General features: G+C 51.8%; 1 protein-coding gene across 1 annotated transcript in view; it reads right to left on the reverse strand.

Annotated features, from left to right (window-relative positions):
- Positions 1-288: 288 nt before the first annotated feature.
- SH3RF3 (SH3 domain containing ring finger 3) overlaps positions 289-23,184 on the reverse strand; it is a 375,116-nt gene continuing 352,220 nt past the window's right edge. Inside the window, exons 9-10 of the mRNA XM_008008347.3 lie at positions 15,590-15,921; positions 289-3,425 (exon numbers count right to left, since the gene is read on the reverse strand). Coding sequence (XP_008006538.1) covers positions 3,257-3,425; positions 15,590-15,921 — 501 coding nt within the window. The 3' untranslated portion in view covers positions 289-3,256. The remainder of the gene's footprint in view (positions 3,426-15,589; positions 15,922-23,184) is intronic.

The raw sequence follows: 23,184 nt of genomic DNA on the forward strand, positions 1-23,184 counted from the left end.
AGCCCACTGATGGCTTCTGTGGCTTGGCTCTTACTGCCCAGCTCCTGGGTCTCTGGCGTGTGCTGGGTACAGACAGCTGATGTCACGACTTTCTCATCTCCTTGACCAACACCATCCTGATACAGACTCGCTGCCCGCCCCCGCCCCACCAAGAGCACTGAGGGGCAGGTGCATGAGCCAGCTGGGCTGGTCAGCAGGCACGTGGGCCATGCCTTCGGGTTCTGCTCCTACCCAGGTCCCTCTCGGCCTCAGCTGGACCCTGCTGCTCCCAACATGCAGACACAAGCCTTCTCCATGTTCATTTTTATTTAAAGACTCAGAAACACAGGCATCATGGTTCATCATCACTGACAAGTCTTCCAAGATCACACGCTGACATTTGTGTCTAACAAAAACACTTGGGGTGGGGTGTGTGTGTGAACTGTGCAAAGTACAAAGGATCTCCCAGTCGGCTGAGCTTGTTTTGAGGTGCCTGGCCTGGCATCACCCCATGAGAATGCCAGGAGAGTGCCTGCGGCCACCATCCTCTCTGCCTCGCTCTGGGCAGAGGCCCCTGGTGACCTGCAGTCCTGTCCCCTCGGTGTCCACTGACTTCAGTCATGGCTGTGGACTCTACCAAGCTCCTCAAAGTCAATCTCTGTGGCCACCCAAGGCCACTGCATGGCTAAGATGTGTACATCATGGGACTAGGATGAAACATAAGGGTTAGTTTCATCTTAACCGCCAAAACATGTGTGCCCTTTGAGGCAAGATGGCCTGAAGAAAGGGCTAATTCTGCTCCTGCTCTTGTCTGCAAGCTACATCATCACGAAGGCTGCAGGGGCTGGACGAGTTTAAAATACTCAGAAATGCACATGGGCCATGCACTTCCTCTGCCCTCAGGCAGCCTGGCATTGGCTCCAGAGCCCTGGCCAGACCCACGCATCGCTCTCCTTCCTAAGGTGGCACCAATGCCCACCCGACTCTGCCCTGGAAGGGGCCAGCTGACATCTTCCAAGGACATGGCGACACTCGCCCCAGCTCTCTACCGTGCTGCATGTAGTGGGCTGTGGCCTCGCCCCCCATCAGGAGGGCGAAACACATTTCAACCGGAAGCACCATGTGGGCCATGCCTGGGAGAGGAAGAACGTTCAGGTTACTCTATTCTGTTGCTTGGTAGCTGCATGCCTTAAAAAAAAGACTTAAAAAAGTTAACCTGGAGACTTGACTTCATCTGGTTTCCCTGGAGAACACCTGCGTCATCCAGGTTGTTGGATCTGTGCACCTCTTTGGTGACGTGAATTTAAACATGCACAGGATTTTGGTGCTGGATGGGCAACTGATAGTTTGGCAATAATGGTAAATAGACAGCTTTTGGTTGTCATCAAACTGGCACACAGAAGTTCCTATGTTTAAGCCAGACTTTTTCTTCTTTGATTCTGAACAACTTTCCCAAGTCTATTAAATCCATTATCATCTGGAGGGAGGCAAAGGCATGACCCCTGTCGTGTGGCAACCACCTGGAAGTAACAAGTAGCCAAGACACGTCCCAAAACAGGAACTCTGAAAATAAGCAGCCCGTGTTTCAAAGGCTTCATGCCAGGCAAGAGAATGTATTTCCGGAATTGGTTACATCCCTGAAAACCAGTGTTACCCTATGTTACCAAAGGCTAGTTTATTCAGCTTAATTTAAGTCTGAATGGTTTTTGTAAAAATATAGGTGGAGAGAGGGGTGATGGATCAAAATTCTGAGGTGATAAAAATGTGTTCCTAAGGTGTGAATCTTGAGAACAAAACCGTCTCCCAAAGGACTCCTCATCAGTCTTCCTGGGAGGTGAGCCGTGGTGCTAATGAATGTACATTCATCAGCCCCACTCAGGGAGTTCCCAGCATCAAAGCTACACCTCCTCCTCTCTCGCCCTCCCAGCTCCTCGATCTTGCACGCCTGCAACGGTGCTGCAGCCCCCTGATCTCCTCGTCCCTCTGGTCTCCAGCAGATGAAAGTTTGCACTGCCTGAAACGGGAGCAGTTATTTATTTTTAAAGAAGAAGAAAAATGGTGGTGGTGATCTGAACTGTTGTAGAAACTGCACATTTTGATACCAAAAAATCATCTTCTGAGAATGCTAATGGTAGTTCTCTCCGAGGCAGTAAAGGGAAGATTTTGCCTTTCCGGCTGGGGTTGACCTGCGTGCTCCTTCTACCGCCACACAAAAGGACAATTCTAGTGGTCCTTCCTCGAAATGTTTCCAGGTCTTGAATACTAATTATCACCGTCTAGACGGAGCACGGGGTTTTGGTAAGAGTTTAAAGAAACCGGCTGCTTCCAAGCTCCCTCCAACCCCCTCAATGGATCCACCCCGCCAGCCCCCGGAGTACTGGCCGGCACTGAGGCGCGGGATGGGGGCTTCTCGGCGCTCTCCCAAACCCATATGGGAAATATAAAAATTCTGCCCCTTTGATGTCGCCTCAGACATCCTTTCTTTCAAGCTCAACCAAGTCATTACTAGTTTTACAAAAAGGCAGCACCAGATGTATGAAAAATAGGCAATGTCTGACCTATTAGAAATATATAAAGTCTAACAGCTTTACGTTAAAAATATGCCGTAAGAAAGAAGTAACGCAAGGGACAGTGGTGGTGAACAGAAAGTGTTGCTTATACTACTGGCAGGAGACAAGCCCACAGATTCTGCTCCGGTTCCCACAGGGGCGGTGGGGTGGCCTTCCGGGGGATCCCCAGGGCCTCATGTGAGGCCCCCCAGGACCACGAACACCCCTGCTGAGCAGCCGGGCGGCAGGTGACTGAGGTATATAGAATGGTGACAGAGCAACCTAAGCCCCGCGGGAAGCCCAGGGCAGCGCAGAAAGATGATCTCCGGCGCTCTTGGCCCCCATGCCACCCACCTCGCCTGCAGACCTCCTGCAACCTCCAATCCAGCTTAGGTGGTAAATATGAACGCTGCCGTGGCTGCAAGCCACAGCCACAGGCCTGCCTGCGCCGGCACCTGCCTCTCTTCCTCAAGGCGCTTTCTTTGCAGTTTCTACAGAGGGGGTGGGCATTTCCTTGAAGAACATCCCAGGTGTGCTCTCCGTTGGGGGTTTTGGGAGAAGGCACGACCTCCACAGTCCCTGGCCCCCACCCTGGGCCAGGGCGTCCCCCGCCAGGTGCCTTGGAGACGACCTGGAACTCTTGGAGCGCCGTGGCTCCCTCTCTGTGTGCCGTGGGGCTTCCCAGGCAGCCTCCTGCTCTGTGAGCCGGGTGCAGGGAGCACCAGTCCTCAGAAGCTCTCGACGAAGCTGCCCGGGAAGAGGCCCGTGCGGCCGTTCCGCTGCAGGGTTCCCTTGTACCAGCCGTCCTCACGCTTCTTGTGCACAAAGACGATGTCGCCTTCCTTCAGCTCGATCTCCGCCTCGCTCTGGGGTGGGTACGAGACCACCACGCGGTACCTGGGGAAACAGCACAGAGGGTGAGCCCTGCCCAGAGAGTCTGCGTCTGCCGGGTCGTGCTTTCTCTTTCTCTTTCCTCGGTGTGAATTATTGTCGTTTGCTGCTATTTTCCCACTTTATATAATTTATCTTTATTTTTAATTTTTTCAAAACTCTTTAGAAATTTTTCATTTTTTTGTAAAAAAATTTTAAAAGACATTTCCCCCTGCTGTCCTTTTAGACATTGATCTATGCAGAAGCTGGACTGTTCCACCCCCCTGAAGATTCTCCACCCAAGCATAAGCCCCCATCTCACGTCTGCACTCCTGCCCTGGCCCACCCACCCAGACTGCAGCCTGCCAGGGGCAGGGGCCGGGGAGGGTCAGGACAAACTGTGTCCCCATTTGCCCCATCCCAACGTGGAGACCCCGGGTTCCTGTCCTCATCTCTCCCTCTGTCGGTTCCTCTGAGAAGCGCAGCCCCTCAATTGCAGCACCACCCCACAGGCTGGTGCACCATGTGTGAAAGGTACTTGGAACATTGTTTTGGTAAGTGGTCCTTATTTTTTCCAGACAGGGTCCTGCTCTTCCACCCAGGCTGGAGTGCCGTGGTATGATCCTAGCTCACTGCAGCCTTGAGCTCCCAGGTTCAAGTGACCCTCCCACCTCAGCCTCCTGAGTAGCTGGAACCAAGGCACACACCACCATGCCCAGCCAATTTTTAAATTTTTTTGTAGAGATGGGGTCTTGCTATGTTGCCCAGGCTGGTCTTGAACTCCTAAGTCCAAGTGATCCGCTGGCCTCAGGCTCTCCAAGGGCTGGGATTACAAGCATGGGCCACCATGCCCAACCTGTCCTTATTTTTAGATGTGCTCCAAAAATTGTAAGATTTTTTCCCAGTGCCTTAGCTTTGGAACTGGCTGAGGCCACATCATCATCAATAAGGCCCAACTTTCCCCACGTCTCATTTCTACAAGACTTGGGCCCCCTGCAGCCTCTGAGGCCTCTCTGGAGTCCCTGTTTTCAGACCAATATGCCGTAGTGTAGAAGCAGAGACAGGAGCCTTCCCTGGGGCCTTCCCTGCATGGCCTCTGCCTGCAGGGGCCCAGGGGCATGGGGTGTGCTGCATGGCAGGTGCTGGAGCTCTGAGTGCACCCCAGGGGCTCTCTGGGCTGTGGCAGGTGCTCCTGACAACACTTAGCTGTGATACTGACCAAGAGTTCTCTCCTGGACCACACTCCAGCCTGGCTCCTCTGAACCCTCTTCTTGGCTGGGACTCACCTCTGCCTATAACAACTTGAACAACCACTAACATAGCTTCTAACAGCTCAAGGTGGCATCCCTAGGCTGACCCCAGCCCCCCTTAAAGTGCCTGCCTGAGAAACCTCACGGCAGCCAAAAGAATCGACTGTGAGTTCCAGCCACACCTGAGGACAGGGCCTGTCTCCTGACTTCAGTGAACACGTCAGCGTGTCCAGATGTGTTCGCACAGACCACCCGCTTCCACCATCTGTAACTTTTCACTTCCCTCACTCTCCTGAGCCCCCACTCACTGCCTCCCTGCTCCTCATTCTCTCTTGGAAACCCCCAGTCATTTGTGTGCCAATTGAATCTGAGCTCAGCTCACCCTGGACCCTATTCCCCATTGCAAATGTCCATCATGTTGCTGATTAAAACTTGTCTGACCACTTTCACTAGTGTCCGGCTGTGTTTGTGTTTGACAGGACACACACACACACACACACACACACACACACACACAGCCCTGCTCTGTCCCACACTCATCCTGCAAGCTGCAGAGGAGGAGGAACAAGGCTGAGAAGCAGCTGTGGTGGCCCCAGGAGAGCCTTCGTCTGAAACACTGCCAAGGACAAACCAGCTAGGCCTTGTGCCCTCGGCCCTCATGCTTGCAGCCTGACAGGCAGGGCCCCGTACTCACTCCCACCAGCTGGGTCTCCCTCTGCCTTGGGGAAACTCCACAGCGGCATGCTTGCCCGATGCCTGGCTGGGCCTCTGCACGCCCCCAGCCCTTGTGTGGGTAAGGAATGTGCAGTAAGGCCTGAGAGGAGACGCCCCTGGGGCACCAGGGTATTGAGCCTCCGGTCTAAAGCCCAGATCCCACATGTGGTGGATTTTGTGGCAGGCAGGGTGCAGCTGTTCTCTCTGCCTAAAAACCCCCGGCTGACCGTTCCTCCGACACCCACTTTGCTGAGTAGCACTGAGATGGGCCTGGCAGGACGAAGACGCTCAATAACCAGCACTGGACTGCCCGGGTACCCCTCTCCACAGACGCTGAGGCTGTCTAGGAGATAGGAGACATGGCCCCTGTGGCTCTGGATGCCTTCCCTGGTGGCATCTGTGCGGCGCTTCTGTGGGTGGCTCCTGGTCCTGGCAGCTGCCCGCTCTGGGCCTCTTGCTTTCACCCTGCTCGGACTCAGTTGCCTCGCAGCTGAGGCTCCTTTTGGGCAGAGGCTCAGAAGTCTCCAGCAGTCCCCATCCCTCTTAGAGGAGGGGCCACAGTCTAAACATCCCAGCATTTCCAGGCCCTCCATGCTGCGCCCCTCCCACTCCTCCAGCTCTGCTCCGCCGTGCCCTGGCGGCCCCAGGTGCACCCACCTCGGGGCTCCTGCGTATGCTGCTCTCTCTGCCCAGAACGCCCTTCCCTGTGTGGCCATGCGGGGCCTGCCCTTTCCCAGCTCTCACCACCTTCTACCGCCCGACCACTAACCTGTTTACCCAACTCATCCTGCCTCCTGCACCAGCCTGCAAGCCCCATCGCCACAGGGATTACTGCACACGTGCTCCAAGTGTGGCTCACATACTTCAGGACCCCCTACAGTTCCCTGGGCCCATCCTGGACCTACTTGATACGACTTACGGGGAATGGACTAGGGAAGGCGGATTTTCAGCAACTCTGGGAGGGAATGCGTGCACACTGGTGACTGAAAATCGAGCTGAGTGCATGCTCAGGGAGGAAGCCTTTGCCTTCCCCCACCCCACATACCCATAGAGACTGGGGCGCAGAAGCCATGGCTTTGGGGCAGTTTGGCTTGGTGCCAGGCTCAGGAAAGATGTGCAGACAGGAGACAAAGGTCCAGCCCTATGGAGCGCACAGCCCATGGGCACATGGGTCCAGCTTGCGTCAGGCTGGTGAGAGGAGGTGGCATGGAGGAGGGGTTCCTGAGGCTGACTTAGGGGTGCAGTGTTCCTAATCCTGGGGAAGAACAACAGGCCAGGTTCTGGGTCCCAGCCCCGAGTACCAGCCAACTCTACGTGTCTCGGAGTGTCTGCAGGTGCACGAGGACTGGACTGGTTCCCACGGGCTGTCTGCTGGTGAACCAGACACTGCTCTCAGGGACATGCAGTCCGGGAGGAAGGAGGGCAGGCGGAGGCACCTCCTTCCTCCCAGCCCAGCGTCTCTGTGAGGGCTTCCTGCTGGCCCTCCTTGAAGGAGGACAGATGGCTGCCGAGATGCAGCCAGCGGTCTGTGAAATCAGACCGCATGCACACAAACTGAGGCTGCGAGGACCCACAGGACCAGCGCCATCCTACCTGTGGCCTTCTGCTATCCTCTACCTCTTCCGAACACCTGCTCCTCCTCTCTCTTCCCCAAGGAAAGAAAGGAAGGCAAAGGGCGAGATGATTTCTCAGACTCAGAATGCAAGTTTTGGCTTTTGCCTCAACTTCCAGATGTGAAATAAACAAGCAGCTTTAAAAATATAATTTGTTAGAAAGATGTAATTTGGTGCTTCTGAGCAACTCAATGATTTAATGAGCCCAGATGGATGCGGGCTGAATTTATACGAGACAAGCGTTTAACGTTTCTGTCCAGATCATTCCAAGACTCTGAGCTGTTCTTCCTGCTGCAGGAAAGTAATTGATACTCCCCGTTATAGACACAGAGGGCCGTTGTCGTGTCCGTGTGAGCAGCTGAGGATGACAGCTACTCCCAGGTCACAACTGTGCGTCATAAATCAGCAAGCAACTCTGCCCTGCTGAGTATAATTACGGTTATGGCAACCACAGCTAATTTTCAGACATGGGGCTCATGGAATCCAAATGGGCAAAATCAGAATGAATTCTCATTCCATTATTATTACCATTAGCTCTGTGTGCGAGGTTTGGATGTTCTTCTTTCCTTGGGGGGTCGCCTGTTTCCCTCCCTGACAATGGGGACTGCAAAGCAGCCCTCCACGTGGTAGCCTTTTCAGAGCACCTGCTTCAACACACGAAGACGAATGAGTCCCCGAGTCCATGGAATGTGCTGGTAACAGAGTGGTGTCTGCTAGGAACTTGGGGATAAGAACACTTCTATACCCTGGACACTAAACTATCAACACACATATTAGTTGTTTATGGCTGTAACAAATGACCATAAACGTAGTGGCATCACACTATACAAACTTATTATAGTTCTGTCCGTCAGAACTCCAACACGGTCTACTGGGCCAAAATCAAGGTGTCTGCAAGGCTGGTTCCTCCTGCAGGTTCTAGGGTAGAAGCTGTTTCCTTGCTTTTTTCCAGTAGCTATAAGCTGTCTTCATCCCTTCTCTGGAGGCTTCTTCCTCCATCTTCAAAGGGGAGTGCTCACATTACGCCACTCCGGCCTTCTCCTCTGCCTCTCTCTTCTACTCATAAGGACCCTTGGTGATTACACAGGGCCCACCTGGATAATCCCAGGTAAGCTCTTTATTTCAAAGTTAGCTGGTTACCAACTTTAATTCCATCTGCAACCTGACTTCCTCTTTCCCATGTATGGTAACATAGTCATGAGTTTTTAGGGTTCAGGGCACAGACATCTTTGGAGGCCATTATTCCGCTCACTACACACATAATGGATCAGAGCAAGGAACGTTGAAATCCTAACAAAGCCAAATAACTCACAGGCCATCAAGAGCTGAGGATGAGCTGATCCGATGTGAACATCTGGGGAGAAGCCTGTGCAGGTCAAAGGGGCGGCAGTGGGCCAGGCCATGCTGCAGGTGCCCTCACCATCACCATCTTACTATTATCATAGATGTCACAGCATATATTACTATTAGAGAGGTCATAGTGAAAGGTGAAGCCAGCTGGACTTCCTGGGGACTTGGAGAACTTTTCTTTCTTACAAGAGGATTGTAAAATGCACCAATCAGCACTCAGTAGCTAGGAGAGTAAAATGCACCAGTCAGCACTCTGTAGCTAGCAAGGGGATTGTAAAATGCACCAATCAGCACTCTGTAGCTAGCAAGAGGACTGTAAAATGCACCAATCAGTGCTCTGTAAAACACACGAATCAGCAGGATCCTAAAAGTAGCCAATCACAAGGATGACAGAAAAAAGGGCATTCTGATAGGACAAAAATGGAACACAGGAAGGGACAAATAAGGGAATAAAAGCTGGCCACCCCAGGGCAACCCGCTGGGTCCCCTTCCATGCTGTGGAAGGTTTGTCCTTTCGCTCTTCACCATGAAGGTTCGTAGCTCCATTCTTCAAGTCAGCGAGACCACGAACCCACCAGGAACCAACTCTGGACACAATAGCATATATTATTATTGTTGTGTTGTTTAGTGTGCACTCATACTTGTTCTCGTGTTAATCTAGGTGATTTACAAGTATTATACCCAGACATGTATTATTATCCCCGTTTTATGTATGTGGAAACTAGGACTATAAAAATGAAGAAAGGGGACCAGGTGCAGTGGCTCATGCTTGTAATCCTAGCACTGTGGGAGGCCGAGGTGGGCGGATCACTTGTGGCCATGAGTTTGAGACCAGCCTGGCTAACATGGCAAAACCGTGTCTCTACTAAAAACACAAAAATCAGCCAGGCATGTTGGTGGATGCCTGTAATCCCAGCTACCTGCGAAGCTGAGGCACAAGAATTGCTTGCATCTAGGAAGTGGAGGTTGCAGTGGGCCGAGATTGCACCACTGCACTCCAACCTCGGTGACAGACTGAGACTTTGTCTCAAGAAAAAAACAAAAAAAGAAAAAAGAAAAAGAAAAGAAAGAAAGAAATGAAAGAATGAAAGATGGATGAAATGGCTGGTAGGTGGCCGGTATGTTTGTCTACTCAAAGCCTCTCTACGATGCTTGATACTGCCAAGCTTCAGAAGAGCCAGCAGGCAGGCATCCAGCGGGCAGGAGGGGCTGGTCCCAGAACTCAGCTTGCCTGGTCCTGCACCAGAACAGCCTAGGGCTGGTGTAGCCCTGCTGGGAACCGGGGCATTAGACAGTTCTAACCTGATGCCCCGTGCATTTGCTGCCTGCATTTCCCATGACCACACCCGTATTATGAGTTCCACAAGCAACTTCTGGAAATTCAGCTCCCTCTGCACATAGTTCGCAGGACAAGAATATACCAGACACGTAAAGATGAGGTCCCCTTGGAAGGAATGGGGCATGGCCCTCTGATTTACTTACACCCCAGGCTTGTGGGTTTGGCTCATAAGTCTACTTGTGAGACTGGCCTGCTGCCTGCCAGCTGCTGGGGCTGGGCTGCTGAGCCTGCAGGCCTGGCTGACCTGGCCCCAGGGAACTGCCCACAGTACACTCCCCTAGTCCTTTCTCAGAGGAGCTCCCTTTGCAGCACCTTCTACCTGAATGTCCTTCCTCTGAGATTGGAGAGGGAAGCAGTGCCCGCTCTCTTTCCAGAGTCTCAAGAGAGAAATGGTTGAGATCTGAAGGAGTCTGGGCATAGGAGAGGCCCAAGAAATGCAGGCAGCAACACTGCCCATTCCTCCTTGGCATTTCAGGGTGGAAACCTTGACTGTGACAGCCCATACTGCCCTGCTGCCTGCACTCCCACTTTCATGACCATAGGTGGGCCTTGCACACCTCAGGCCCTCCAGGAGTGCTTGGCAGCCAGGTGTTCTGGCCCCATTGCAGAGACTCTCACTTCTGCACAAGGCACAGCCCAGCTGCTCCAAAGTAAGCCTGGAAGTAAGTTTTACTCACAAGTCTGCAGGGCCCAAGTCCAAGTGCTCTCTGCTGCTGTCCCAGCCTGAGGAGTCAGCATTTTCCCAGTCATGCCCTCAGCTCCGCCCTGCCAGGGCTCCCCAGGAAACCAGGCAGTCTGTGGCTACCATGCTGAGGGGAGGGGGCATTTCTGGGGCTCATGAGCAGGTTGGTTTCAGGCTCTATGTTGGAAACACTTCTCTTTAACGAGTGCTACAGAGCGCTTTGGTGCAAGGAGGCCACCAAGAGTCTCCGGGTACAATGACCCCTGATTAGATGGAACACTCGGAGAACTGGAGTGAGTCTCTGAATTTTCTAATTCATCAGAGATGCCCACAGCTTTGTAGAACAGAGTCTTTCAAGACCTTTTATGGAGGAGTCGGGAAGTCATGTCTTTGAAGAGAAAGTTGAGGGTCTGGGGAAGAAGAATCCTCGGGCAGACATGAGAACAGCTTTGACATATCCCAAAGTCTGTCATTCTCACGGGCCAGCAGACCAACTCCGTGACTCCAGACAAGGGCCGGGACCCATTCGGAAAACACAGGCAGCAGGTGTTGGTCCCATGAAGGGAGGTTCTGATGCGGAGGAGACTCCTCAGGAGGGGATGGGAGGTGGACGAAGTGGAGGAGGAGGAGGTGAGAAGGAAAGAGAAGGTGGGTGTGTGTTGTGTGTCTGAATGTGTGTTTGTGTGAGTGTTTGCTTGATGTGCAATTTGTGTATAGTATGCGTATCTGTGTGTTATGTGTGTTTGCCTGGTGTGGTGTGTGCAGTGCATGTTTGTGTGGTGTGCAGTGTGTGTGTCTGCACAATTTACATGGTGTGTGTATGTGGTGCGTATGTTTGTATGGTGTGTGATGTGTTTGTACAGTGTGTATGTGTATGGTGTATGTTTGCAGCATGTGTGGTGTGTGTGTGTTTGCAGTGTGTGCAGAGTGAGTGCAGTGTGTGTGGTATGTGTATGGTGTATGTGGGGTGTGTGTTTACAGTGTGTGTGGTGTGTGTGTGTTTGCAGTGTGTGTGGGGTGAGGGCAGTGTGTGGTGTGTGTGTATTGTGTGTTTACAGTGTGTGTGGTGTGCATATTGTGTGTGGGGTGTGTGTTTACAGTGTGTGTGGTGTGCATATTGTGTGTGGGGTGTGTGTGTAGTGTGTGGTGTGTGTATGATGTATGTGGGGTGTGTGCTTACAGTGTGTGGTGTGTGTATGGTGTATGGGGTGTGTGTTTACAGTGTGTGTGGTGTGTGTGTGTGTTTGCAGGGTGTGCGGGGTGAGGGCAGTTTGTGTGGGGTGTGTGTGTAGTGTGTGGTGTATGTGGGGTGTGTGTTTACAGTGTGTGTGGTGTGTATGTATTGTGTGTGGGGTATGTGCAGTGTGTGGTGTGTGTGGGGTGTGTGTAGTGTGTGGTGTGTGTATGGTGTGTGTGGGGTGTGTGTAGTGTGTGGTGTGTGTATGGTGTGTGTGGGGTGTGTGTAGTGTGTGGTGTGTGTGGGGTGTGTTTTTACAGTGTGTATGGTGTGTGAAGGGTGTGGGTTTGCAATGGTGTGTGTGTGAGATGTGTGTTTGTATAGTGTATGTGGGGTATGTGTGTATGTACAGTATATGTGGAGTGTGTGCACATGTGTGTAGTGTGTTTGCATGATGTATGTGGGGTGTGTATGGTGTGTGTAGCATGTGTGTTTACAGTGTGTGTGGTGTGTGTCCATTTGTATGATGTATGTGGGGCGTGTTTGTATGGTGTATGTGTGTTTGCATGGTGTGTGTGTTTGTAAGGTGTATGTGTGGTGTGTGTGTGTATGATGTATGTGCTGTGTGTGTGTCTGTATGGTGTATGTGTTTATATGATGTATCTGTGGTGTGTTTGTATGATGTATGTGGTGTATGTTTGTACAGTGTATGTGTGGTGTGTGTGTTTATATGATGTATCTGTGGTGTGTGTGTTTGTATGGTGTATGTGTGGTGTGTGTGTTTGTATGATGTATGTGGTGTGTGTGTGTCTGTATGGTGTATGTGTGGTGTGTGTGTTTATATGATGCATCTGTGGTGTGTGTGTTTGTATGGTGTATGTGTGGTGTGTGTTTGATGTGTGTGGTGTGTGTGTTTGTATGGTGTATGTGTGGTGTGTGATGTATGTGATGTGTGTGTGTTTGTATGGTGTATGTGTGGTGTGTTTGTATGATGTATCTGTGGTGTGTGTGTGTATGGTGTATGTGTGGTGTGTGTGTATGATGTATGTAGGGTATGTGTGTGTTTGGTGTGTATGTGTGTGTTTGATGTATGTGGTGTGTGTGTGTCTGTATGGTGTATGTGTGGTGTGTGTGTTTATATGATGTATCTGTGGTGTGTGTGTTTGTATGATGTATGGGTGTGTGTTTGTGTGGTGTATGTGTGGTGTGTGTTTGATGTATGTGATGTGTGTGTTTGTATGACGTATGTGGTGTGTGTTTGTATGGTGTATGTGTGGTGTGTGTGTTTCTATGGTGTATGTGTGGTGTGTGTTTGATGTATGTAGGGTATGTGTGTGTATGGTGTATGTGTGGGGTGTGTTTGTATGATGTATGTGGGGTGTGTGTGTTTGTATGGTGTATGTGTGATGTGTGTTTGTATGATGTATGTGGTGTGTGTTTGTATGGTGTATGTGTGGTGTGTATGTATGGTGTATGTGTGGTGTGTGTTTGTATGATGTATGTAGGGTGTGTGTGTGTTTGTATGGTGTATGTGTGGGGTGTGTTTGATGTATGTGGTGTGTGTGTGTTTCTATGGTGTATGTGTGGTGTGTATGTTTGGTGTATGTGTGGTGTGTGTTTGTATGATGTATGTAGGGTGTGTGTGTGTTTGTATGGTGTATGTGTGGGGTGTGTTTGATGTATGTGGTGTGTGTGTGTTTCTATGGTGTATGTGTGGTGTGTATGTTTGGTGTATGTGTGGGGTGTGTTTGTATGATGTATGTGGGGTGTGTGTGTTTGTATGGTGTATGTGTGATGTGTGTTTGTATGATGTATGTGGTGTGTGTTTGTATGGTGTATGTGTGGTGTGTATGTATGGTGCATGTGTGGTGTGTGTTTGTATGGTGTATGTGTGGTGTGTGTGTTTCTATGGTGTATGTGTGGTGTGTGTATGACGTATGTAGGGTATGTGTGTGTTTGTATGGTGTATGTGTGGTGTGTGTTTGTATGATGTATGTGGGGTGTGTGTGTTTGTATGGTGTATGTATGGTGTGTGTATGTTTTTATAGTGTGGTGTGCAGTGTGAACCCAGTCCCCCAAGGGCCTGGGGCTCCATGGAGGGGAAGGCAGTTCTCCCTGTGGGTGTGGCTGTTGGGGTTGGGACTGGCATGGCAGTGCTGATGGATCTGCAGGACCCAACACTGGTGCTCACCCCTGGCAGGGCTGTGACGTGTCCCACACTGTCCACAAGCTGATGAGAGGCCCTGTGACTACACAGGACTGGGGGTGCTGCTGAATGCACACCCTATAGTCAGGTAACTCAGGGCCTGGGCTCTGGCCCTCAGCTGAATCTCTGGCTTGGCCACTAACTAGCTATGTGATCTTGGGCCAGTTACCTAGCCTGTCACAAAACCTTGGTCTCCTCATCAGTAAAACGAGGATAACTGATTTCGTAGGGTTCTTGGGAGTGTTCACTGAGACCACACACATGTAGTGCTTGGGGAAACACTGCAGGCAGTGCCTGGCTGTCCTGGGCACGCATAGCCGGAATCCATGCCCACTGCTGAGTGTTCTGAACGTCGCCCGTGTGCAGAACACCCAGCTCTTGTGAAACTAACACAGGTGTACATGTGACTTCCGTTCTAACTGGTGAGCAGAAGTCAGTACCTGTGGGTCCTGCAGAGAGAGCCCTGTCCATTCTGGAGCCCTAGCCCCATAGGCTTGGCGCTGGGCATCATCTCTGTCAGGGCTGGCAAACTGTGCCTGCGGCTAATATGTGTAGTCTTAGAGCTATGGATGTTGTCACATTTTGAAATGGTTGAAAAAGAAATCAGAAGACTAGTTCATGCCCTACGGAAATTACATGAAACTTAAATTTCAGTGTTCACAAGTAGGGGTTTACTGGGACACCGGCCCATTCATCTACTTAAGGTGCGTGGCCGTTCTCCCACTGTGAAGGCAGAGGGAGTGGTCACTACAGACCCAGCAGGACTGCAACATCTGCAGTATTTACCATCTGGCTCTTGACGAAGAACTGGAGAAGCTAGAAAACGATACAGAAGAACTTGTGAGGCTAGAAAACTAGACTCTGATCTAGACAGGCCCCATCTCCTTCCCCACGTGGCACTGGGAATGGTGTCTGGGAGGCAGAGGTGGTCAGGGCAGAGGCTGCCTTCTCAGGTTGCAGGCACCCGAATAGCCAAGGAAGGAAAGGTTCTGGTGGAAACACCAGGACTGTCTTTTTGGGAGGTTGTTTGTGTTTTATTATTTCAGCAATGTGACAATGTGTAGGCACTCAGTAAGGATCACATCCTCCTGCCATCCTAACCTGACAGCCATTGTATCTCTCCGTGATGCCTTCAGCTTTTATCTGAAAGCCCTTTTAGGATGGATAACTCACACAGGGGGATCCAAGCCAGGTACGCCTCTAGCCCCAGGTGAAACCCAAGAACCTGCAGCCGCACGGCCCACAGCCTTAGTGGGCCACGTTGCCTCAACCAGACTCAGTTTCCAGATCGGTAGAAGCCTAGGCGGAACCATGTGAAGTTGCTAGTAAGCATAGAAATGAATGAATATGGGCAATTTCAAAAGGTTCAATCTGAGGGACTATATACCCCCAAAGCCATCATAATTCAAGGGTATCTATAGACTTGAAGCCGTCTTGAGTAACATCATAATTCTAAGATGCCCAGTGGGTTGAGGCTTGCGAGGGAAGAGCTGCTCCCTGAGCGGGACACACAGGCCCACAGGGGACTCAGCCCAGGGGCCCGCTCCAGGGTCCCCCAGGGTTGAGGGGGCACAGACCACTCACTGCCTAGTCTCCCACTATTTACACTCAGAACCACTCGGTCCTGACACATTTCCTGAGGGCTCCTTTGCAATCCCAAACTCAGGGACCAGATGGATGCAGAACATGAAGTAACACTCCAGTTCCCAGACTCGTTTCATCCGGCGCTCACCACGGAAGCTCAGGACCACGTGGATCTAATCCCAGCAAGGCCACAGTGTCCCTGCTCCCCGAAGGTGGCTCCAGACCTCAGAGGCCAAACCACAGCATGCCACAGAGCAGGCAAGCCCCTCTACTTACCTCTCTCTGGGCAACGGCTTGGGCTCGGGGCGGATGGCAGCCATGGACAGAGGTGCTTGCCGGGAAGGAGATGCGAAGTTCAGATCCAAGGAGCCCGCCTTCCTGTGCAGAGGCTCCATCCCCATGGCACCCTGCATCTCACTCTCTATGGGGCAGGACCCTGCCCTGCCGTGGGTAGACAGTGAGGACACTTCGGGGCCCACTGCACCTTGGAGCAGGGCGTCCATGGCCACCTGGGGGTCGTGGGTTGGAGACACAGATGGCGGGGAGCGTGACTTCTTCTTGGTGGAAGCTCCGGCTAGAAGCTTCAGGAGCCCACTCTTCTTCTCTTTCTGGGGAGACACACAAGATGGAAACCAAACAGGTGAATGTTTTCCAATGCCCTTGCTGTCAGAGAGAGGGAAATGCATCTTCCTATGTGGAACTTTATTTTTTTATTTCTTATTTTTTCAGAGACAAAAGACTTTACCATTCACAGCAACAGCAGTAGCCAGAGTACCAGCATTTTCTCCCACCAGTTACCTGAACTCCAGTTCCCACATGGTGAACCAGTGAGGGCCAGGTGACGCGTGCAGGCACACCGGGCTGTGTTAAAGCAGAGGACCCGGAGCTTCGGCAGACCAAATCCTCTCTACTGGACTGTGAGGACGCTGGCCCTCTGCTCTGGAGTCAGGCACTAAGCATGCCTGCTCTTTGCTTTGAAGACTGACATTATTTCTATTTTCCAAGGCTGGTGCCTACACAGACATCTTGAAAAGACAGGCCAACAGATGGCATCTCAGTTGTAAGATGGGTAGAAGGCTGAGAGACCCGTGGAGAATGGTTCCATTGGGCAACTTTAAAGATAACCTTGTAAAGTGGCTCAGAGGAGGAAAACAAAGCTAAGCCCAAAAGCTCATCCAGGCTGGGCATGGGGGCTCACGCCTGTAATCTCAGCACTTTGGGAGGCCAAGGCGGGCAGATCACTTGAGGTCAGGAGTTCGAGATCAGCCTGGCCAACATGGTGAAACCCTGTCTCTACTAAAAATACAAAAATTAGCTGAGTGTGGTGGCACTTGCCTGTAATCCTAGCTACTCAGGAGCCTGAGGTGGGAGAATCACTTGAACCCAGGAGGTGGAGGTTGCAGTGAGCTGAGATGGCGCCACTGTACTCCAGGCTGGGTGACAGTCCGAGACTCTGTGCCCCCCACCCTGCCCCCCCAAAAAACTCGTCCAACGCTTGTTTTCCTTTCTCTTCCAAAATCTAGCAGAAATGTCCAAAATAGTTCCGAAGGCCCCTGGGGCAGGCTGGCGATGCCATTCTCAGAGGAGGAAGCTGCTGACAGGCCATCCTTGACAACACAGCCCTCTCTGTCACGGGACCCTGGCCAAGCCTGGCAACGTCATTGTCTGTGTAGAGGAACCAGCAGTCAACATCACCTGCTTTTTCCTCCCCCAACCCTTCTAAGTGGACTTTGCAGGACAGGTGACACAGTTCCTGATGGGACCTCCGGTGAGGCCCAAATCACTCTGGGGTCTGGGTGTCTAAGGGCACAACTGCTCTTGCCCCAGCCAAGTCCCCCCAAGCCACACACCTGGACTATTGTTGCAGCGGCGCCAGAGTCTGGGGGCTGTGGCTGTGGGATACTGCTTAGTGCCTGGTGAAGGGTGTCCACCGGGTAAGGTGTCTAAAGGGACCGTCCCTATCATGCTTGGTGACCAGCATCTGTTCCACCATATTCATTAATCCCTTTATTTTTTTATTTCTAGTCTGTATTTAGACATTTAGAGCCTGTGCCCCAGGCCACTGCTGCTTATGCAATAGGGAGGGAAGGAGATATAACGAGGATGTGCCCTGGGCAAGTGTGGATGGATCTCCTCTCATAGGTTTCAGAGTCAAAACCCAGCCCCGGACTCCACTGCCTGAGTCTGGGCCTTTGCTCTCCGCTTTTCTCAATGTGTTTCCTCCAAGGCTGGATTCATTTTGGAGGTCAGCTGTTTCTGCTTTCAGGCTCTGTCCTGATAGTCCATGGGGAGTTCTGGGCAATTTCAGGAGGAAGAGGCAGCCCAGCTCCGAGCCATGCGGCACGGGGATCCAGACACCTGACTCTGCTACTGGGCTTGCAGCCCCCTGGCCTATCTCCCCCTGCCTCACTCTCCCTCCAATAACTTCCTGAAGGTCTTGTGCATCGTGCCAGGCCCTGGAGGTTGTGGGCAATAGGAAACGGCCTGGAGCAATCAGTTAGACATGGATTTCGCTGCAGCCCTTCACGTGCTGGCAGCTCAAAAGGCGGCGTTTCCCTAGTCTAGTTCTCAGAGAACCCTTGTTGGCGGCACAGCTTGAGAGAGAGTGTTCCCAGGAACACACATTGGGAACTGCTTGGGTAGAACTAGAAAGGAAAAGAAGAAACAGTGGGGCGTTGGGGGCAGAACCCTGGGATCTGAGTGGGGTGCCTGGGGGCAGGGAGTGAGGAGGCTTGTTCAGGCCACGATGCAGGCAGGGCATATGGCCTGGGGATGGCAGACCCAGCAGCTGGGCCCGTCAGCCCCTCCGCAGGCCAGGAAGGAAAGAACTGCAGTGCCTAGGGTGGGCACTGGCTTCCCAGGGGGCCTGCACCCACAGCAAGAGTTCTTGATGGGAGGGTGACCTTGCCCCCAGGGGACAGGTGGCAATGTTTGAAGACATCTGGGCTGTCACAACTCAGGGTGCCACTGGCATCTGGTGGGCAGATCCCAGGGATGTTGGCAAACATTCTCCAATGCGAGGGAAACCCCCATGGCAGGGTTATCCGACCTCAAATGTCATCAGTGCTAAGGCTGGGATCCCTAGGTCACAAGGACAGCAGTCCAGGATGTAGGGACAGAAGCCAGGCCTGCCCCATGTGTCGCGTTGGAGCCCACTCTGCAGGCTCTAGGGCTGCTGGCCGCTCCTCCCCTCCTGGCAGGCAGGAGACCTGGATGACCTTGCGTTGCCCAAAGGAAAAGGAATTACCCTTTCTCTGCCCACCTCTGTCTCCTCTTCCCCGTGAAGGGGCCTGGTGGCTGTTCATCCCCTCCCAGGCTCCCCTCTAGAATCAAAGCTTTGGAAGTACAGGGGTCGTGTTCGTTTTGGTCACTGCAGTATCCCCACCAGCGCCTAGCACAGTGCTGAGGACACAACAGGCATTCAACTCTTGTTTGCTGAATGGACTGAGTCCAGCTGAGGGCTCACGGGCCCCTCGGGGAGAGCCCTTCTGACCACTGAGTAGAGAGGGACTCGGTGGACAGATCCTTGCTCCCAGGGCACCGTGGGCCCTGTGGACCTCGACGTGGGGTATGTTGGAGCTGGAGAGGCTGAGGCCCTGCTGCCTCACCACCCAACCACTGAGAGTATCTGCAGTCAGGCCCAGCCTTACTGTCTGCTTTGGAAAGGGTGGGGTGCGTAAATGTGATGGATAATTTTCCTGTCTCAATTCTCCAGGATTAAACAAACTGAACACTTAATGAACTTGGAAAAACGCTGATGTCATGGCTAGAAAACCCTCTCCAAAACCTCCACCTTCCAGGACAGAATTCTGCTAATGCCTTAAGCATCAGCTATTACCAATCACTGTGGAATTCCCCAGCACTAACAATCGTCATGCTCACGGAATCCATGGAATATGGAGGTAGACGATCCAGGCACTTCCCTGGTGGTCGTCTCGCGTGCGGCAGGAAAGAATAGCCAACGGATAGTTTGCACGTGGTGGGGGGAGGCTCACAGATTGACTTTGGGGACAACACCGTGGGAGGAGAAGAGGTTTTAGAAGACACAATTTAGGACTGATCTGGGCTGAAAGATTATGTTAAGGAAAGATGGATTTGCTGGGTTTCTCCTGGGACTGGGAGTAAGTGAGCAATGTTCACGAGCCCAGTGGGATGAGGATTTGGCATCCCTGTTACGTTTTTCTGACTGCTTTCTTCTGCAGACGTTCCCTCTAGCACTCTGCTGTTTCCATCTGTGGCCTGCACGCCTCTCTGTTGGGAGGATCACTTTCCATTCCAATGACCCTTCTGGATGGTCAGGCTCTAATCAGTTCAGCCTCTCAGGGACAAAACCAAACAGACTGATCTGTTAGGAACAAAATGCCTCGTTTGCTCTGAAACGTCCTGGCCTTGGTGGGAGACAGATCTGCTGAGAAACGTGCACTGGTCTTTCCTCCATGGAAGTGATGGGCTGCTGTCGCCCTGCTGGAATGTCCCTCTTCTGGAAGGCTCTCCCCACCACTCAGTGCCCTCAGCCTGCCCAGCTTCCCTGTCCCCTTCTTCTATCACATCCTGTGCCAACCACACTGCTGGGTGCAGACTCTGTGGGTGTGGCGAAGGCCCGGCTCCGCGTCCTCTCCACTTGCGTTTTGTTTCTGCACCTTTGGAAGGGTACCAGCTGCCTCGCTGAGCTGCGGAGATGACAGATATAGGAGCGCTTTTAAAGGATTAATGTATCTCATCAATATCTGGTGATTAGGTTGCTGTTTTTATAATGTGTTTACTCATCTCTGAATATTAAATAGTTTACGAAATACCTAGGAGCTAGTTAGTTCCCAATATATTTTTGTCAAACAAATAAAATGAGATTCTTATCCAAGACCTCCACATGCCTCGCCGTGGGAGAGCACCCGAACCACTGGGGGTCTCTCAGCTCTCTCATTCTGTATACAAAGACTGTCAGGGAGTCCCACAAAATGCAAAATGCGGGCCCCACCCCCAAAGATTCGGCTTCTGTGGGTCTGAAATGAGGACCAAAAAATGATTCTGATACAGAACATAGGAAGTGATCCATTAGAAGCCAGTGGTTGTTGTGCAACTCGGTAAGTGATTTCCAGATGACAAAGAGTAATGTCAAGACACAGAGAAGGGGCCAGCTCCTTGGGAAAGAGATGAAAGAAGGTTACTGAGGGTTTCTGACACCTACTCAGTGCCCCAGCCAGGTACGCACATGGGTTGAAAGCAGGGCCCCACGGTGCTGGACTTCCAGCTGGAGCACACACACTGATTCTGTGGACCTGAACTGTCTGGCTGGCTCCAGGTGAGCCCCCACTTCCCAGACACAAGGTGAGAAGCCAGGAGCTGGTAGGTGTGTAGGAGATCAAGGGCCAGGGAGGGCCAGGGACTGGAGGCCTGCGATGAGGCTGTGCTGCAGCCCTGGCTCTCAAGATCTAGGTGTGAAAGCATCCCTGTGTCCAGGCACAGAACACTGTCATGTTAGAGAAGGGACAGCTTATGAGTTATATCCAGAAAAAGCCGTATGTGTGTGTGTGCTTACACACACACAGCCTAAAATCCAGTTGTACTTCACTTTAAAGAATCATCTAGAAATCTTATATTTAAAAAGGAGAATTTTGAAGGCATTTATTCATACTACACTCTATACAGGAAAACTATAAAACATTATACAAATGGTAAAGTAATAGATTTTTTTGTTATGATTAAGATGGGGGCTCCTCTAGGGGCCTTAACTGTTTAACAGAACATTAGTATAAAAACTTCGCAAAAGCAATTGAAAGCTTCAATTAAGATTCAGTGCCAGTTAAAGGTCAATTAAAAGTTATGAAAATTGTCTCTGAAATTTTAAGGAGCCAAAGGGAATCCAATTTGATTTGCAAATAGCAACATTAAACAGAGATACAAGTCGTTGCATTAAAATGAAGTAAACCTGTACACGTGACCCGTAAGTGCACATTTATCCAGCTGCCTTCTTGATTAAGCCATGTGGAGAGAGGTGGCTGTCCCACCACTTCCTTCAAACAGATTCTCACTGTCAATCTCTTTGCCTCAGGCAATATTTAAAATCAGTTTGCGTTGGTTGGGCACACACCAAACGCTGGGTCAGGTACCATGGGAAGCGGGTAGAAAGGGGCTCAATTTGCAAAGTTAGCCATGATAACCCATGAGAAGCTCAATCTGCAGAACCCTGCACACACTGCACTGCACACGCTGACGGGTTACGTACTATTTTCAGCACCAGAAGGGGAGCTAAAAACTCACCAGCTTTGGGAATAAAGAATTGAACACAATCACACACTTTAACTCCACCAGGTGCACTCAAAGATGTTTTTGTGAGCTGAGACCGGGGACATAGTGGTCACTGGGTAGGGATGTTCAGACACAATTGGATCCGCAGTGTCCTGGGAGCACCTGCAGACAGTCCCAGGAAAGCACAGAAATAAACAGGGCCTGGACTGTTGATACCGGGTCCCAGGGCAGGCAGGGTCAGAGGGAGACAGGGCCGCCTTCAGGTTTGTTATACCTTTTTCTGTTACTTGATTGACTGCATCACATGTGAGTTTCTTTTTAATTTAAGAGGGGAAAAATAAAAAGGAGAAAGTTGCAACATTGTTCTGAAACGATGGTACTAGGTAGGATGGACCAGGGAAGCTTTGCTGTTGATTAGCTGATAGGGCAGGAGGCAAGTCCACAGGAGGGGCGGGCCTCAAGAGCTGGGCTGATACAGGGATAATGAAAAGGCTGGGGCTGGTGGGTGGTGTGGCCCAAGGGAGTGGTCAGAGGTGTGGAACAGGCAGATCTAGCAAAAAGCAGGTGCAGGCCAGAGTGTGGATGGGCCGAGGGTCAAGGTGCCTGGTGAGGTAAGAAAGGCAAGTACGCTGGCCCGTGTGATGGCCAGGTGCGCTGGCCCATGCCTGTAATCCCAGCACTTTGGGAGGCCAAGGTGGACAGATCACCTGAGGTCAGGAGTTCGAGACCAGCCTGGCCAACCTGGTGAAACCCTGTCTCTACTAAAAATACGACAATTAGCTGGGCGTGGTGGCAGGCGCCTGTAATCCCAGCTACTCAGGAGGCTGAGGCAGGAGAATCGCTTGAACCCAGAAGGCAGAGGTTGCAGTGAGCCAAGATCACGCCACTGCACTCCAGCCTGGGAGACAAGAGCAAGACTCCATCTCAGAAAAAAAAAAAAAAAAAAAAAAAAAAAAAAAGGCCAGAGGATGGCACACCTTGGTGCCTCTAGGGCCAACTGAGGAGCCTGGGGTTGTCTGGCGGATGCTGGGAGCATCCAAGGAGCTGAGATGGAGGTGGAGGCACGGGGATGGCGGGGGTTGTGGGGGACTTAAAGGCCATGCAGTCAGCAGGATGTGGCCCTGGCTGTAGAGGTGCTTCTGAGGAGCCGAGCCAGCTGAGCAGGGGACGGCGGGGCTGCTGATGGGGACAGTCACAGGAGGAGTTTACAGGGAAGGTAACCCCAGTGCCTGCAGCCTGGGGAGGGGACAGGCATGGAGACAGCAAGTTGCGGGACTGTGACCTCATGTGGTACAGCTGGGTGACAGCCACAAAAAAGTGCTCTGTGCCTGCATGGGCGGGGACTCCTTTGTGTGTCCAGCCTTGACTTTGTACCAAACTCTATGCGAATTCCCACCCTCCAGCAATCTGTTGAATAACACCAGTATTTTGGCCGACACAGCAGATAGGAAGTCAAAGGAAGCAAAATGAGTTTTAAAAGATGGTCAAATGGCTCTCATATGCACCTCAACCCACAGGCAGTCAGGAAAACAGGCGTCAGGTGCCAAGGTCCTGCAGGGAGGCCTGGCCCACAGAAGGGAGCACCTTTTCTTCCTGGGCACCAATAGCATAAGCTCCAGCAGGAC

This window comes from Chlorocebus sabaeus, chromosome 14 (assembly GCF_047675955.1).
Source record: "Chlorocebus sabaeus isolate Y175 chromosome 14, mChlSab1.0.hap1, whole genome shotgun sequence".
Classification (NCBI taxonomy): Eukaryota; Metazoa; Chordata; class Mammalia; order Primates; family Cercopithecidae; genus Chlorocebus; species Chlorocebus sabaeus.